Source organism: Erinaceus europaeus, chromosome 4 (genome assembly GCF_950295315.1).
Source record: "Erinaceus europaeus chromosome 4, mEriEur2.1, whole genome shotgun sequence".
NCBI classification, from domain to species: domain Eukaryota; kingdom Metazoa; phylum Chordata; class Mammalia; order Eulipotyphla; family Erinaceidae; genus Erinaceus; species Erinaceus europaeus.
Genome location: NC_080165.1, coordinates 122583909 through 122596968, shown reverse-complemented (window position 1 = coordinate 122596968; position 13060 = coordinate 122583909). Strand labels below are relative to the sequence as shown.

The window sequence follows — 13060 nt, the reverse complement described above, 5'->3', positions numbered from 1 at the left end:
TGTACAGTGATATGTACTCTTTGGGAAAATCATTTCAGCTCAGAATAACACAAGGTAATGCTTGATTTAATTGCTTATAAAAATGCTTACTAAGGATTTGAAAGAAATACAGAATCAAAGGAATTTAGAGAAGATAAGTATTCTTTTTCCTATGGGTAAAATGTCTAAATTGTGTGATTATATCTTAACCAATCCATTTAAATTACTTAAATAAGTACTTGACTAAGTAGGTATATTGAGATAATCATAGAGAGATACCATTAGATTAAATGCATAACTCAATAATTATAATGTTATGGAAGTGTGTATTTGTGGTTTTGGGGAAAAAGAATCTAGTATATTATGCAATCATTTAAAGTTGATTGTTTTTCAGCATGATATTGGAATGAAAGCAGTCATTCAGACAAATGCAATAGCATAGACTATCCTAAAATAAATTCATAAATATATATAGATATCCAATGTATGACAAAAGGGACAAAACAAAGCAGTAGAAAAATAAAACCTCTTTAACAAATATTGGGAAAAACTGGACAACCACATGTAAAATTATGAAATTAGATGACCACTTAATACCATACACAGTGGATATAAAATGGATTAAAAACTTGGATATGAGAACTGAGAACTGCAATCATCAGGTGCATAGATGAAAACATTGGTTATATATTTCTGAACGTGAGTATCAGAGATGCATATGAATATTCAGCCTCATTGTGTGGGAAATTAAAGCAAGATTAAACAAATGAAACTATTCAAATCAAATAACTTTTACACTTGAAAGTAAATTATCACAAAAGAAAGACAGACTAGTATATGTAGAAGATGCTTACATTTCATGGACTTGACAATTGATATCTAAGATCTAGAAATAAATTATACAACTCAAGAAGTTAAAAAACAAACAACCCAATTAAAACAAAGGATATGACCTCACACTGTTAAGGATGGCCACATCTAGAAGAATGGGATAAATAAGTGCTAGTAAGAATGCAAGAACAAAGGTATTGTTGTTAGTAATCCAAACAGGTGAAAAATCACTATAGAAATGGTGTGAAATTTCTCTTTAAAATTTATTTGTATTGTTATCTTTATTTTACTTAGAGAGAGAGATACACCTACAGCTAGAGAAACCAGAGCACAAATCTGTTCTGGTTTATGATGTAGTTGGGAATTGAACCTGCCACCTCAGAGCCTCAGACATAAAAGTAATTGTCATTTTAACATTTTAAAGTATTTTTATTTATTTATTATTGGACAGAGATAGAGAGAAATTGATAGGGGAAGGGGAGATAGGGAAAGAGATGGAGAGAGACACCTGCATCCCTGCTTCACCACTCATGAAGCTATCCCCTTGCAGGTGGGGACCAGGGGCTTGAACCTGGGTCCTTGTACACTGTAATGTATGCACTTAACCAGGTGCACCACCACCTGGTCCCAGAGAATTCCTAAAGAATAGGAAAGCTATTGTGGTCCAGAAAGTAGAGCAGTGGCTAAGGCACTAGGCTCTCAAGCATGAGGTCCTGAGTTCAATTCCCAGTAGCACATGTACCAGAGTGATGTTTGGTTCTTTCTCTCTATCCTATCTTTCTCATTAATAAATAAATAAAATCTTAAAAAAAATTTTAAAGGAATAGGGAAGCTGTCAAGGGAGGTGCTTGGATTAGGAGTTCTGGTGGTGGGAATTATATGGAATTGTACCCCTTTTATTCTATGGTCTTGTCAATATTTCCATTTTATAAATAAATAATAAAAAATACAAAAGTAATTTTCGTAACTATTATGCTGTTTCCCCAGGCCAGAATTCTTAAAAAATTTTAAAATCCCCTATGACTAAGCAGAATCACTACTAGACATATATCTAACTACATGAAAGCTGCTATTGCCAAAGCATGGGTAACAAGTATATGAAAGAGTTTGGAAAAGTTTTTTGTTTTTTTTTATTAAAACAAAGTGAAAAAACAACTTTTAATTTGTATTGCTACTATTATTTTAAATCCTCAAGGAAATGGCTTGAAATAATTCTATCCTTAGTTTGTATTTCAGATTTTCTGTTAGCTACATAACTCTCATAACTTTTCTATATAATTTTCCATATAATTTTCTAAATAGTTCTTTACACCATGTCAACTCATTCCTTTCCCATAGTGTATTATTTTACATATATATTACAGCTTTGTAGCTACTGTAGGTATACATGAAAACTACAGTAAAAACAATCAAGTCTCAGAACAAATAAAGTATTTTTCTATTTGATCTAAAGTCTTAATGTCCAAAATGCAAATTAAACACGCTTGGACTCTTGTTGGCAGAATGAGAAGTTGTCTTTAATTTAAAGTTCTGTATATTTGAATTTATGATAATTTCTTCAGCGAATCAAAAATGAACAATCAATTTAATTGTTATTTTTTAGGGAAACTACCCCCAAATTACAAGAGTACTTAGTCTATAGCTTAATAATCAAAACATATTCAGAAGCTATAAGTACCATTGGAGATCTATGACCCAATGTCCTTCTCAAATCTACCTCTGACTAGATATTGTATTGATCTAGAAAATTCTAAGTATTTTGCTAATACATAAAGCATTTTTCCTCTCTTCCTTTCTAGACTTATTTTAATGCAAAAAAAAATATGACTGATTTGAACAAGCTTGATATGTGAAATTTTGAAATGCTTATTTAATAGGACAAAAACCTTTTTACATAGATTCACCCCTCATTACTCACAGTAATACCAAGTGCTGTATAGTTCAGGCAGATATTTATTATTTTATACGTGAAAAGTCATTAGAGTAGGGCTATTTCTCAGTAAAGCAAGGGAATAAAAGTTTTTTGAATTTCAGTTCCATATAGAGCTCCATGTAATGTGCTCTTAGAAGACATTGTGAGGAAAGAAAAAAAAAGACATTGTGAGCTGCAATTTAAAAATCCTGTTTAATCAGCCATTCTAAGCTATGTACCATTCCCTATGGGACGATGTCAAGAGGATTCTGGGCTCCTCCTCCTCTATCCAGCACATCACTGGGAATTGCTTTGTGGTCAGGGTTTGCCTTGAGAGACCACAGAGAGCCCATGCTGCAAAGCTAGATTTCTGCTCATCGGCATGGAGGAAACTGCAGAATACAAATCATCAGCTTTGGTTTTTAATATCTTTATTTACAATGCTGGAGTGGGATTTGTTTTTTTTAAAGAGTGCAACATTTGCATTGAATCTGTCACTCAAGCTCGTGTTGATTCCTGTCCTGTAAACGAGCTTGCTTTTTTTTTTCTTCCTACAAGGTTACTGTCAATGTCAGAGGATGCAAACCTCAGACAGATATTTTAAAGTCCTTGGTGTGCCTACTGGAGGAAAAAAGTTTGTTTAATGAAAAGGGACAATAATATTCATTCAAAGTAACATATATAAGTGCTCAGGGGAAAATGTATTTTTGTGGTTGTTATGAATTAATTTTATCATAGTGTAAAAATGTCTATTAGTCTTTTTCTTTGATCAACAGCATTTTCTGATTTAGCTTATAGTCTATGTAAAGTGTCTGTCAAATGGAGTGATGTCTTTGTTGAAAGCACCCAGACCCACAGAAAGTGAGTGACCCTTAGGGATATGTAGAAATCTCCCAATTTTGACAAAGATCTTTCTCTGCTTGGGAATTGTAAAGCTCAAACTATAGAACAAGAAAATGGCAGGAGGGACTGTACATTTGGTTTCAAAGAACTTAACCTATTTCAGCAAGCCTGCGATACTGGGGAAAATAATACATGAATTTATATTTGTGTCAGGTTTGCAGTTGATGGGTAAGGTTCACATAAAGGTTACTCCCAAAGGAATGTCTATCATTCTTACTCTGCACTCTTGTGACTTCTGCTTCGTCCGAATCCTGCCCTCTAGAACAAAGAAATGATTTTGAAATAATAAGAATAGTTACAGTTTAATAGTCCATCTTCTGTGTTACAATGATTATGCATCTTCTCTTTTGTAGTTTACAGCGGCTGGTGGACAATTGGCATTCTCCTTCTCATATAACTCGGAGGAAGAAGATACACAACACACGCTCCAGATTATGGTTATCTTAGAGGTAGTGTACGGGGATGGGGTGTCATTTATGTTCTACTGTTTTATGTTCTCTTTGAGGTTTATCCTTACCTGGTTGGTTTGATATTAATTTACATACTACTACAGAAAAATCTCTTGGAAATTTTTTTTCATTCAAGTCTGTTGTTTTATTCTGAGGCGTATCTAGAAGTCTGAATGTTTTTTCCTGATTTTAAATCATATATAGAATTTAAACTTAAAACTTAATGAACATCTTCCCAAGAATGTAAATGTGACAAAAGTGTTTGGTGAAAGAATGATTTATAGTCTTTTGCTTTTTCAACTGTCATAGCTTCCAAAATGACTTCTTTAGATATAGAGGGAGAAAATAAATAAAAGATGAAGTTATTTATAAAGGTGACTTCAGAATTATTATTTGGGAAAGAAAAACATAGAATAGACTGACTTAACTGGGGAGATAGTACCAAAGCTTATGTGACAGAATTTCATTCCTGAGACTTGGAAGTCCCAGGTTAATTTCCCTGCATCATCATAAGCCAGAGCACAGTAGTGCTTTTGTGAAGGGGAAAAAAAAAAAGAAAGAAAAATAAGGGGCCCTATAATGGCTCACCTCACAATGTGCACATATTACAGTGCATAAAGATCCAGACTCAAGCCTCTGATCCCCACCTGTGGAGAGGAAGCTTCACAAGTGGTAGAACAATGCTGTTGGCATCTTTCTCCCCTTCCCTACCTCCCCTTCCCTATCTCTCCTTCCCTCTCAGTTTCTTTCTGTCTCTACACAATATAAATAAATAAAAATTATAAGGAACTGATTCAAAAATTTGAAGGATATAGTCAATTCCAAAGGGGGGTAGTCAAAAATCATTTTAAAGGTTTCTCACCTACTTGCCCTTCATTAAATACCCTTCCCTCCACATTAATGCATGATCTCTCCCCTCTACCCACACATCCTCAATGGTACGTATTAACATGCATGTACCTGATCCAAATGTTCACTGTTGAAATAACACCAGGTTCTGTTATTTGTCTTGAAACTTTCATCGTTGTGAATAAATGACAAACTTTCTTTTTTAAAAAATGCATTTTTCTAGTTTTGAGCTTACATTGAACGATATCTCTCTCTCTGTGTATATAATAATATTCATTCAAAGTAAGCATATATAAGGGATAATATAAACACACATAAACACACACACACACACACACACACACAGAGAGAGAGATTTGTCTTATAGGGAAAGAGATTTATCTTAGGCTGAATTCCTTTGAGAAAAATTAGTCCTGTAAATTTAAAATATCAAAAAACTATATCTTTTTTATCTTCTTTTAATTTTTTTTTTATTTAAGAAAGGAGACATTAACAACATAAAACTCGTTGTGTTGATTAGGTTGCGATCCACAGATGCAATATTACTTAATTTGAATTGAGAGAAGCATGTAGGAAAGTGGGCCCTACCCTGAGGTTCCAGGACTGGGGGAAATATAGGCTCTATAGTGGAAATGTGAGGTTCCTTCTGTCTTAGGGTTCAAGAAGACAATGGTTAGTTATTGTTATCATCTCATTATTTGGTAATTGGGTTAACTTTGAAAAGTCCCTTTGTTAGGGTTTGCTGTATAATACCCAACATCTTGTATATAGCTGTGCTACCAGTTGCTTCTGTTCTCCCTGGTCTAGGATTTTGAGAGAGTCCACATATCAAAGACTCAGCCTATGTCTTAAAAAGACTCAGTCTGTGTTTTAAAAAGTTCGAGACATATAATCAATTTTCCCCTCTCATATTAATTAAATAGTGGTTTATATGACTACACTTTAAAAGGAGTGTATGTAAACACACCATTCCCGCCACCAAAAAGACTGTGTCCCATCCCACCCCCACCCCCACCCTCACCCCCACCCCACCCCCACTTTCCAGGGAAGCCTAATGTCTACCCTCCCCCTCACCTGTCTACCCTCCCCCTCACCTCTCATATGGTAAAGTCCTTTGAAACAATCACTTAGTAATCTTGTGGGTTTTCTCTCTATTGCCATATGGAACTCACATTCACCACAAATAGTTTGTTTAATATATACAATTTTGTGTGCTTTTGTAAATTCAAGATGGCTTTAACCACATATTTATATGAATTGTCAGGTATCTACTGTTTTAGGCAGTCAAAATAAGTATGTTTTGTAACTAATTGGGTTCAGATTTATATCTAAATTATATCACCTGCCTTTCATATATTTCAGCAGTGAACTGAGTGGCAGTGAAAGCCAACCTGAAATTAAAAGCCTATTCAGAATAATCCATAAAGTGTGGAATGCAGATACAGGTACTTTTCCCATAAATACTCTCTTTTCACCGATTTGATATTTTATACTCCCCCCCCACACCCCCTTTTAGGGGAATGGCTTGAGAATAAGCACAGTTCAAGATGAGGTATATCTGCAACCCTCTGAAGAACATATTAATGTATTTCAACTTAAAGAAGAATTATTTACCAAGTATGGCACCAATTACCCTGTCAATAGAAAAGAGTTTATGACTGTGCTTGCAAATTTAAAGAGACTTCTTATACAAATCACATACAGCCTTCGAATGGATGCCATCTTCAGGTAAGCTCAAGAACTGCATTTCCCAGTGTTTACACATCTACCATGGGGCACATATTTATGTGCAAGAAGTGTTGCTTTATAGATCTCTAGGGTTTGTTGCTTTCCAACAGGAAATTTAAATGGATAATTATTCTTTTTAAAAAGATGTTTTTATCAAAATTAAGATTTGAATATATAATATGAATCTTCCATAGTTTTTTTTTAATATTAAATGATTCTATCTTGATTCTACCAGATCATGTAATAAAGATGGAATACTATACCAGAAGAAAAGGTTTATTTTATGTTGATTCAGAAAATAGGAAACTGAAAAGATTTAATCTGGGGGAACCTATATTCAAAAAATAATCTGTAAAATGTTTTCTTCCATAAATCTGTTACTTACAGGTTTAATTGAATGTCTATCCATAGGTCACTTAACAACATTTCTGTTAGTGATGAATTGCATATATAGTGGAGCATAGGTGAGTAGGTTTGTGTATATACCATAGGTTTGTGTATCTCTACTCTATGATACACAAACAACAATGGATTGCCCAATGATGTATTTCACAGAAAGTATTCTTGTGATTAAACAATGCACGACTTGACCATAGACTGTAATAAGGCAGATAAGGACCTTTAATTCAATAACTGTAAGTCTTTTTACAGATAATGTAAGCCTATAATAGCTGTATGATATCAAAGAAAGTGTATGAATTTTGGAGTCATCCCAAGAGGGAATTCATTGTTCTAATGTTGAACTTTATGTGTGACTTTTTGGAATGCTCTCGTGGAAAGAAAGTTGATAGAGTCTATGCTTTAGGGTCATCATGAAAATTATATGTGATGATTATGTAAAGTGCTCAAACTACTTGAAAGGTTAGTTCCATGCCCGCATGTGACTGAACATACGCCATTATGTTTTCCATTTTTAAGACAGCAACATATTTGAGGAATATTTAACTTCAACTGTGTTTGAATGAGCCTGTTTCTTTCTCCCTTTTTACTCTAATAATATAGAAGCTATCATGACATGTCTTTCTAAATAAGATTAAAGTTAGACAATTAAATGTGACCGAAGACTGACAACTTGACATAATCAAAACAATGTTATCTGTACTGGTTTATCTACAAGAGAGTTTTTCTTTCTTCTTCTTCTTTTTCAGTTTGCTGATGCTCTCTCATCCTTATCATGTGTTTGTGCTGCCTAGTTTTTCTTTCACTTGTAGTATTTCAGCTAAGTGTAATCATCATTATCATCTCTCAGAGGAGGAACTTGAGAATTCATAAACAGAACCATTGCTGATCTACTTCCTTTGCATGGGCAATTTTGCTAGTAGCTGGGTTAAAAATGCCATGAAGATGAGAAGTAGCACAAAGGAATTAATTGTATTTTTCCCATTTAGTAAATAAAGATTGTCATCATGTTTAAACAGTATATGTTTAAAAGAGATGAGTCCTCTAGCTTTCAAAATGAATGACAACCAAACTGACAGAAAGTGGCTAGGGGGCTTATTTCTCTTTGTCAGCATTGTCTCTCTGACTGGTTTGTACAAAGGCATTTTCCTCTAATTTATGTCACATATTTTCAGTGTCTTGCCTATCTTAAAAATAATTCTTCCTTTGAAATTTTCTGAAGTCTTCCCATATATGAGCTACACATTCACAGAGTAAAGTTAAATGAATCAGCATAGGAGCCAATCCAAGAAGGTGGGTGCTTTCTGTGGTCAATATTACCTAAAGTACTATATAGTTCAAAGAGAAAAAGTCAATATCAGAATTTAAACTCCTGTCTATTTTAGGCGAGCTGAAAGTCAGCATAAATACTGCCTTAGTAAGCCTATTACTTTTAATTTATATCTAATCTACTTGTGGATTGAGTCATATTTGTAAAACACCACTTAAATTGATTTCAGTTTAGCTCACACAATATAATAAACAGACTCCCAACCAGGTATACAATTTGTTAGCAAGCACAAATAATTTAAGCCATCTTAACAAAAATCATGCTTAGGTTTAAGGAGAATTTTCTTCTATCATAAATGTCTCAGATAAAGGATTTAGGTTCCTTTGCTTTTATGATTAGGTGGACTCGAGAAGTGGAAGAAGACAAGATTGCAGGCTGAAACTTGGCACATTTTCAACCCAGCTATTTAATAGTTGTAAATATATGTAAATTGTATGCTTTCGACTTTTAGAATTATTAGTGCAGATGAGCAAGTACAGTTTGAGAAATTATACTGGTGTGGATTCTAGGACTTGAAAGACATATTCTTCTTCTAGCGTTTGCCCTTCTTCCGTAGCCAGTCAACAGCGTCAGGTTGAGCCTGATGTAAAGTTTCGAGACCTCCTTTGAATCTGGAGAGGTGGCAGTCGTTGACTATGTGGGTCATAGACTGTCTGTAGCCACAGGGGCAGTTCGGGTGTCTCTGGCTCCCCAGCGATGGAACATAGCGGCGCACTGGCCATGGCCTGTTCCATAGCGATTGAGGAGGGCCCAGTCATAACGTGCTAGGTCAAAGTCGGGTTGACGCTTGCAGGGGTCTGTGATGAGGTGTTTGTTCTTTACCTCAGCTGACTGCCAGCTCTGTTTCCAAGAGACTGGAACAGAGAAGTTCAGTGTAGGCGTAGGGGACCAGATTGGGTGACGAGATGTCAAGCGTTGGACAGGGTGGGTGAAGATATCCGCGTATATTGGCAGGTCCGGTCGAGCGCAGACGTGGGAAATGAACTTAGATGATGCCGCATCCTGACGAATATCTGGCGGGGCGATGTTGCTAAGAACTGGCAGCCATGGAACCGGGGTGGAACAGAAATTATCCTCATGGAGGAATATAATTTGCAATCGACCAAGTGGACATGGGGGCTACGGAACCATACTGGGGCACAGTATTCTGCAGTGGAATAGCATAATGCCAGAGATGATGATCGTAGTGTGGAAGCGCTCGCGCCCCATGAGGAGCTGTCCAGTCTTGCAATGATGTGATTCCTCGCGCCCACCTTTGCTGCAGTTTTTATGAGATGTTCGTGAAATGACAGAGTGCGATCGAGAGTAATGCCAAGATAGACTGGCTGGGCTTCATGCCGGATTCTCGCATTGTCAAGCTGCACATTAAGCTCACGTGAGGCCGAGGCATGGTGTAGATGGAAAACAGATGACACCGTTTTTGCAGTGCTAGGGATTAGTCGCCATTTTTTACAGTAATCAGATATCAGAGACATGTCTTTCGTACTCATTTCCTCGAGGATGTCGAACTTGAAGATAGGTCGCATATGTCAAAAGACATATGCGACCTATCTTCAGAATGTTGGTAAGATATGCAGCCTGGATATTACATTTATTATCTTTGACCATGTTTCGAGTCTTTTTTTTTTTTTTTTTGCCCACAGGGCTATTGCTAGGGCTTGGTGCCTGCACTATGAATCCACTGCTCCTGGAGGCCATTTTTTCTATTTTGTTGCCCTTGTTAAGCAACGCCCCTGCAGGTGGGGAGCCAGGGACTGGAACCAGGATCCTTACACCCATCCTTGTGCTTCATGCCATGTGTGCTTAACTTGGTTTGCTATAGCCTGGCCCAGTCATTTGTTTTTAAATATTGAATTCTTTTAATATTACTATGTGTATTCTTGTGTATATTCCTAAGTCTCCATCCCTTATTGTATATAATGACAAAAATATAGCTCATGAGATTGATGGCTCAAAATACCTGACATGCTATCTAACATATGTTGGGAGGCAATGTAGGGTAGCAAGATAATCATTGGCTTTCGAGTCACACTAGGACTAAGTCTGTTCAGCTTCATTTGCTAACTGAGCTATTTTGGGCAGAAACTTTCTTCTCTGACCCTCAGGTTCGTCATTTGTAAATGTAAATAGATCATGCTTGCATTATTGGGTTCATTGATACTTCAGATGAGGTATCTGTCAATCTCCCAGTAAAATGCACAGGAGAAGGCAGACATTCAGTATCTGGTGGGTACAATATGATTGTTGTAGGCTAAGCAGTGGCGATTAGGGTATAAGGTTATTGAGTTGAAAGATTTCATAGTCTAAAATTGTCTAATGAATATATCTGCAATGATATAATAAGTAACATCATGGAAGTATATATATGGCACACAGGTAATATTAAGGCATACAAGATTATTTCTCAGATTAGTTTGACATATTTTTGTTGAGTAGTTATAAAAGTATCAGATACTCTCATAATTTATTCAATGTCAGACTGCAAATATTTGAAGGAAAATCTAGCTCTTTCCCAACTGTTTCAACTCAGAGATTGAGCAGACAGCTGGATGACTCCTTTGTCTTTTAGGAATGGAATAAATCTACTTGGATCCCCTAAATGAGTATTACTAATGAGTTATTCACAGAAAATTAGGCTAAAAGATGTTACATATTTTCTCTTTGCATTTCTGCCTGTCTCACTATTTCATTGTGGAAATAGTGGATTATAGGATAGTTATTGATATGTGAGTATACTTTCTTATCTCACTGTGATAGGTATCTTCACATCTCCTACCAGCAACCCAGGGGTCTTTGCATTTTGACAAAAATGCAACAGAAGAAAAGCAGATAGACTTTGTATGTGGTGCCAGAAAGATAGGAGGGTTCCTGCTTTGCCATGTGTTTCAAGCTTGGTCTTTTTAATATTACAGTGCTGTAATATCTTCCCCCTTCTCCCTCTAACTCTCTGTTTCTCTATCTGAAAAGATCATTTTGAAAAGATAAAAGTCTGGGTGACAGAATAAGAGAAAAGAGAGGAGAGGAGAGGAGAGGAGAGGAGAGGAGAGGAGAGGAGAGGAGAGGAGAGGAGAGGAGAGGAGAGGGGAGAAAATAACCTTTATCTATAGTGGTTAAATCAAGGCAGTACTCATTTAAGTAGAATTAGGTGGAGTTTGTCAGTATAAAACTGATAGAAAAACAATTATTCAAGAGCTTTAAGATCAATAGATTTGTCTTTTCAAATAGTTACTCATTCATTTATTATTTATTACTAATACACTATAGTCTAAGTCTGATAGGAAATATAGTAAATTTAAAAGATTAGGAATAATCTTTGGACTGGGAGATAATTTAACCAGTAGCACACATTTTATCCTGCATGAGGGCCAGGTTTTAATCCATGGCCACCACAAAGGAGCACCATACAAAGGGGAAACTTTATGAACTGTTCTATAGTCTCTCTCTCTCTCTCTCTCTCTGTCTCTCTCTCCCTCCTTATGTATTTGCCATCATCTGTCTAAAGCCTAGCTTAGGGTGTGGGGCAGAACCATGCACACCTGGTTAGACACACACATTACCATGTGTAAGGACCTGAGTTTGAACCCTCACTACCCAAATGCAGGGGAACACTTCATGAAGTGGTGAAGCAGGTCTGTATGTGAAAAAAAAAAAAAAAAAGGAAAAAGTGGTTGCCAGGAGCCATGGACTCACAGTACTGGCACCAAGCCCCAGTGACAACTCTAGTGGCAATTAAAAAAGAAAAAAAAACTAGCATGGAGAGATAGAAAATTGGGGAGCAGGCAGTGGTTCACCTGGTTAAGTACACACATTACAGTGTGAAAGGACCTGGGTTAAAGCCTCTGGTTCCTACCTGTAGAGGGAAAGTTTCACAAGTGATGAAGCAGGGATGCACGTGTCTCTATCTCTTTCCCTATCTCCCCCTCACCTCTCAGTTCCCTTCTATCTCTATCCAATAAAGAAATAAATATTACAAAAATAGGAAGAGAGAAAATTGCACTCATGACAACTATCTTGTAAAGCATTTTTTCTCTAGTAATATGATAAAATGCATATTAAAAATAAGAATCCACTGAGCTGTGAAATTTTGGAGGTATGGAGTTTCAGCAAAAAAATAACCCTGGTAGTAAAATATATTTACTATCAGGGCAATGTTTCTGATACTATTCCATTTTAAAAATACATATATGTATATACACTTATTAATGTCTTTTCATCCATCATCTTATGAATATTTCCAAGTCATAGTAATAATGAAAAATAGACAGCTAAAACATTTGACTTAGTTCGCAAGTCATTGCTATTTCATAAAGTTCCAAACTTCAGTACTGCATTACTGTCAGTGTTTTGTATTTCAATGTATGCAGTTCAGTATCCAGAAAAGAAAATGGCCATACTGAAGGGAGAAAATAAACCTCAGTCTTCTTCATGAGTAACACTTAAAAATGTTGAACACATTAAAATCCCATTTAACAAATAGCATAACTTAATGAACATTGGGACTCCTCAGTGAATGCTAATATGGAATAGAGCTGGAAACGATGTGTGAATGTTGAGATTTCACACAGTTCAAAGTGGTTACATAGATTACCAAGAGGAACAGCTGTTGTTCAGAAGACAAATGAAATTGTCAGTTTGTTAAAAATATTTTTGTTTTTGATTTATATGTCTAAAATTGTTCCT

General features: G+C 35.9%; 1 protein-coding gene across 1 annotated transcript in view; it reads left to right on the top strand.

The window, feature by feature from the left end:
• LAMA2 (laminin subunit alpha 2) overlaps positions 1 to 13060 on the top strand; it is a 711163-nt gene that overhangs the window by 400324 nt on the left and 297779 nt on the right. The window contains exons 13-14 of the mRNA XM_060190486.1: positions 3979 to 4074; positions 6440 to 6651. Of these exons, the coding sequence (XP_060046469.1) occupies positions 3979 to 4074; positions 6440 to 6651 (308 nt within the window). The remainder of the gene's footprint in view (positions 1 to 3978; positions 4075 to 6439; positions 6652 to 13060) is intronic.